Genomic DNA, 6,090 nt, shown 5'->3' with positions numbered 1-6,090 from the left:
CTGACTACCCCTTTGCAAGATAGCAGAAAAAATAATAATTCTAGGCATCAAAATGAGCCATGCTGTATCTAGGGAGACAATGAATATCAAGGGAAATACGTTTTGGGATGCTGATGGGCTTATTTACACAGCCAGTCACACTTGTCACATTTGGTAGAAAGGGAAATAAGGCTTTCCCTGAGCAGTCCTCTTGTAAGATCCAGACTCTTCAGTAGGGTAAATGAGATGCAAAATATTCTTTCTCCCTTCAGTGTAGATGCACAGAGTAGCTCCTACAATCATGAGAGAATGGTGCATGGAGGGAAAGAAAAAAAAGTTTCTGATCGCCACAAAAATCTTGACAGCTGACTAGAGAAAGATGTTCCACAGGCCTCTCAGCAGAATAACAAGGTGATGCAAGATGCTGCATTTCAGTTCTCTTCCCTGGGTTCGTTTTCCTAATATTTGTTTGATAGCCCACAGACCATTCTCACACTATAACAACAAATTATCTCTTTGAAAGTCTTCCTCATTTCCTGGCTACGAAAGGCATAGATCAAGGGATCAATCACCGAGTTGCACATAATGAGAATGAGGTACATGTTGAAGTGAGACATGAAGCAAACGCAGTAGAGGTTTTGAGGGCAGGAGATCATCAGGATGAGATGGAGGAAGAATGGAGCCCAGCAAACAATGAAGATGCCAAGAAGCATGGTCAGAGTGATGGCTCCCTTCATGCTGGTTCTTTGATGGACAGAGTTGTACCCAGGCAAAGCAGCTATTTTCTTCACGTGAGTACGAGCCAGGAGGAACATATGGATGTACAGTGAAACCATGAGGAACAGCATGGTAAAAAACATAGTGATGAGACAAATTATAACATAAGTTGATTCATAATAAAGAATAAAGATAATGCCACAGCCTGTGCAAAAGGTCCAAATGCATGCAATGATAAGCCCCGATCTTTTCACTGTCATGATGTTGTGGTAACGCAGGGCATAGAAGATAGTGATATATCTGTCTACTGCTATTGCCAGCAAACTGCACATGGAAGCCACCACAGATATGCAGATCAGTGAATCAAAGACATTGTCTATATGACGGACGAAGGCATCTTCCATAATTATGTGCCTATTGTTTATTAAGTATATTGTTATGGTCTCCCAAGCATTGGACACGCTAACCAGCATGTCAGCCACTGCTAAACTGCAAACAAAAAAATACATGGGTGAATGCAAGTTCTTGTTCTTAACAATTGCACATATCACTAAGATATTTTCAAGGAGGCTTACAATGCCCAGGGTTAGGAACACCTCAGCTGCAATGACCACTTGCTCACATGGTGACGACTTGCTCTTTACAGTAGGCACCGTAAAGTTGCTGCCAAAGGCACTCAGGTTTAGTTCAGAAAAATACAGTTGCGAGGATGTGTTCATGTCTGGAAGCAAACACTTTCTGTTCTCTCTGAGGGACTTGCCAAGGAGTGTGGTAAATGCATTTTCCAAAGGGCAAAAGACCCTGCCAAAAAAAAATAGAGCATGACAAAAACAGGCAGAAGTTGACAAGACAAATATCAAACATTTCTATTTAGTTTGGCTTGTACACATCCTACCTCTTTAACACAATATTCCTCTACTGATTCTAAATTAACTTCCACTTGGCTCAGAGTTTTTCTGCCCATCCATACTGGGAAATTAAAGCCACACACTAATGAAGAGATTCATACACTCTTCTTTTGTACTTTAGTTTATCCTATTCAGTCTCCCAGAAACAATCACACTGTCCTGGAAATTCTGCCAAACACAAATAGACAATTAGCAGAATAAATGCAGTTATCCTGCATTTCAGAGCCCAGAAATGCAGGAGTAAAGTACTACACTGTGCAGAACCTCATCACTGGAATGCAATATATAGAAATACTGCTACAAATAAGAACTGAACATTTTCTGTAAAAGATTTACATGCATCCTGAACTTTGAACTTCTTAAGTTTGCACAGTCTGTGTTATAAACAGTCTGTCTGTGCAATGCTAACAAGCTCATTTTAAGAGCATAGTATTAAACCACGAACCAAGGCAAACGCTTACATTCTGGGATTCCGTGAGATTACAGAATCAGTAGGAGGGAATTCTGGCCCAGCAATAAGTTTTCTATTCCAGATAATGAGTACTTTTTGTCTTTTAGTAATGAGAATATTCAGTGCAAGCTGTAAGCCATCATATTCTTAACACGGGGAACTCTTACAGCTGATTGTCAATTACTTGTTGCAAGTAAAATTCAAAGCTCTTCAGGCAAAATCATTTTCAGTTTTTAAACATAACCTTTCATTTTCAATCAAGAATTAACGGTACCTATTTACAAGAGCTGCTCCTTCAGTTGCTCTTCATCTTCTGCAGCCTTTCCTCCAGAGAGCAGAAGTTTCAGCCCCTCCTCACCCGACATCTGGGGCTGGAGACTCCTTGGTGGGGACGGATGACATTATAGAGGAAAATGAATGAGTAAATCCATAGAGTCAAGGCTGAGCACGCATAAATTACTCACTGTGCAACTGTCCTTTTATAGTCTCCGAACAATAATGACTTCAGTACTCAAACTGTAGCTCCTCCTCCCCTTCGCCCCTCTGAACTTCGCTTTTCACTAATCCTGATAGCAAAGGCTCTGGTCTTTACCACCATCTAGTGGTCTTTACCTGTCTTTCTTTTTATGAGAACAGATTCAGGTCTAAAACTCGTGAGCTTTTAAAATTCTTGCTTTTGCTATACCTTTGGGGAAAACTATATTAAAAGATAAATTGCACTAGGCATGTTGCTTGCTAAGCACATCTCATATGGATTGGTTTTTCTGTTTTCTCTGCTTTTGCAAATACTCGCTGTCAATAACTTCATGTTCCAGAAGAGACAGGAGCAGAAAATCATTGTTGAAGTGGGAGGCTTATTTTATCGTTCTTAAAAAGATTTGTCTTTCATCTACAGTTATAGTTTTGTGAGAATAGGAAGCACACCACCACACAGCTCATAAAAGAACACACTATCAAGCCTACCACACCATTAATAGAAGAGATAAGCAAAGACATTTCTATGAAAAACAATATAGAAGAAATAAATGATTGCATCCTGGCTCCCTTGTCTGGAGCAGAGATTTCCATGCATATAAGGAGGAGCATACTGAACACTGTGCTGGAAGCCAGAGACGATTTCTCCACATTGCCACCTTTCCACAAATCAGAAGATTGATTTCTTCTGTGGTATACCATAACTCCAAAATCTTATTTTTAACCTACACCATTTTTTTTTCTTAAAGAATCACCATCAGAAAGCACAAATGATAGGGCTGTACAGTGTGCTGTTTTCACTGTCTACTTAGATAGATTTTATTGATAGAATGCAGCTAAATCTGTGTTTCTGATTGTTACACTCCACAGAAATTTCCTTTGTTGTTACTGCAAGCTTCACTTTAGTAACTCTCAAAGACCTGAGCCATTATATGAAAGGTTTTTATGTATGAATAGTCCCTGCACCAGAGGAGATAGTGAAAAATGTTTTGATTCATATGCGTAAAAAGGCTTCTTTAAGACTACATAGTTACAGTCTGGAGGTGAACTGTGCATACCCCTTCTCCCTGCTAAAGGAAAGAGAATTTAGATTACCACAAAATAGAGGCAGAAAACTATGCTCAAGTGCAGCTGTTATATCTGAGCAAATAGTGCCAGCAAGTAAACAGAATTTGAGCTCAGAGCTCCTTGCTGTGCTCAAAAGAATATAGGATGCCCATCTCCAGTCCTCTTTCTGTTCTGCAATGTAAAGGATGTTTTGGTTCTTCTATGTTATCCTTAGTTATCGTAGTTATCATTAGTTATTTCTTGCATTTCTTTTTGCATTATTGTTTGAATATTGCTTTTCCATAGCAGACCCAGGACATCATAGACCTACAAATAACGTCTTTCTTCTTTCTCACTTCTTATACCTACCAATGTCTGTGCAGATGTTGTGCTTTTTCCACTTTTACTAATTTCCCTTCTAGTACCCTAATATTTTGTTTATTATACTCTCTCCCCTTAAATTTGGTTTCATTTCCCCATTTACAAATCCTTCTGTATGTTCAGTCATACAGTTTAACAAAATTCTTCAGATCATCTTAGCTGCCCTCATAGTAGTTCTGTGTGCACCTTATAGCACTCTGGGCAGACCACCTGACTGCTAGAAAGAAGTCACACAGCAGAGGAAATGGGCTGGCTGCTATTCCTCAGTGCAGTGTCAGGTCTCTCAGATACGAATTATGAAGCAGCCTTTGTACTCTTCTGCCACAACCCAGACACTGCAGGCCAGACCTTTAGTATAAGTGGCGATGCTGGACTAAGAAACTCTCCTACTTACAGAGTTGACAGGAAAAAAAAATTGATCTGCCTGGAAACTGGGACAGTGGTATAGAGATAGTTTGTTTACTTTAGAAGATGAGATGAAGAAAAGCTCAGAAAAAAAAAAAAAGAGTGTAATGGTAACATTTCTGCAACAAACAGCTATGCACATAACAGCTGGATGAACAAGTAGCTGAAGGGGCACCCGATTAGTGGCCAGTGATTAAATGAGTTCTGAGGATTGTAAATGCAGGGCACAGGGTCAGATCTTCAGGTCCTCTATTTTCTCAGGAAGGAGCTGTAAGCTTCCAACCTTCCAGTTGGAAGGCTCCTGACTGACAAGTTATTCTTGCAGGTGCTTGTGGGCTTGATATTCATCTCCCTTGCTTGTTCTGCTCATTAAATTCTTTGTCTTTGCAGTCAGGTCAGCACTCAGCATTTTCCAAGGCCAAAAGGACTACGTCTGGATGGCCAAGCTGGGGCAAACAGTACCTCATGCATGACTGTGGGTATGTAGCTATTGGGCTGCACTGATTCGGCATCTGGCCTGATCCCATGAGCACACACAGAGGAACACTGACGTCCAAGCAGCATTTTCTTATCACAGATTGAAAAAGGCAGGAGTGGCAGCACACTGAGGTGGAGGTCCACAGGTCTGCAGTGCTGGGGAAGACTGAAGCAGGGTCCCTCAGGCCAGCATGCAGGGTGAGAGGTGAACCTGGCTGGTGAGCCTGGCTCAGTTATTTCAGACATGGGCTCAGGGAGAACAGAACTTGGGAAAGCTTCTCTTTAAAACAGATGCAACCAGGGTGACTGTCTGTACCATTCATTTGTTTTCTCACCAAATTCACATATTTGACCCTGTATTTGGGCTGACCCTTCCTCCATGCTGCTCAAATGTGTGTTCTGCAAAGGACGAGTGAAATTGCACACCATCTTCATGACAGCAAGGTACCGATTTTGTCAACGAATGCAAAAAGGAGACCAATAGTACAATGTGCCCCCAAAGGATTTTCTGCAAGAGCTTATCACTCTTAGGTGAATTCTGCTGTTAATCTGTACTAATCCTAATGGGTTCAGAGTAGAGTTTCACTGAGACCAACACAATCCTTCCCAACTTGTATGTGCTAATACATAGAGGTGATTTAATTCCAGTGTCCTCCTGTTGCTTTTCTCATCTGTACAACAAAAATATATCTGTCCTTCATAACACAGTTGTGGATTGGTGCTCTTGGACTGTTTACAAAATCTCTCCTGTCTTCTCTTTGCCTTTGCTGCCATCAGCACAGAATTTCAGAGCCACGGAGTATCCTCTCAAACTGCACTCTTCTCACAGAAATAAGCCACAGATCCAAGGCAAAAGTGAAGATCACAGCCTTTGAAGATGTTATAACACAGCAAATGCTCTCTAGCTGCTTAGACACAAACAATTCTCTTGACCTCTGCTCTGAGCAGCATTGCTTGAGCCTCATCAAGGTCCCTTCTGTTATCTTCTCAGTATTTTCAGAGCAGCTCCACAGCAGTTAATAAAGACAGGCAATTAATCCTGACTGAAAATAAAAGGCATCAATCCTTCTTGCCTTGAAATAAAAAACAGGGGATGAAGTGGTGCTAAACCCTTTGTAGTTCAGTCCTATCCCCTATGTAGGACAACTAAAAGCCTAAAAGTAATGCTTTGTAGTAAGCAGTACTACACGCGTTTTTAATGTATATCATGACCCTACTTTTCAAATGGTATTTGCAGGAAGAATCACAGAA

The 6,090-nt window shown here is 40.8% G+C and overlaps 1 protein-coding gene across 1 annotated transcript; it reads right to left on the bottom strand.

Annotated features, from left to right (window-relative positions):
• Window positions 1–437: 437 nt before the first annotated feature.
• Window positions 438–1,415, bottom strand: MC5R (melanocortin 5 receptor; the record flags this gene model as incomplete). The annotated part of the gene is made up of 1 exon (XM_079533097.1): window positions 438–1,415. One exon carries the CDS (start codon window positions 1,413–1,415, stop codon window positions 438–440), a length of 978 nt encoding a protein of 325 aa, XP_079389223.1.
• Between the last annotated feature and the right edge of the window lie 4,675 nt (window positions 1,416–6,090).

This window comes from Tetrao urogallus (genome assembly GCF_951394365.1).
Source record: "Tetrao urogallus genome assembly, chromosome: 3".
Taxonomy (NCBI): Eukaryota; Metazoa; Chordata; class Aves; order Galliformes; family Phasianidae; genus Tetrao; species Tetrao urogallus.
The sequence above is the reverse complement of the archived record's forward strand: the minus strand, read 5'-3'. Positions and strand labels throughout refer to the sequence as shown.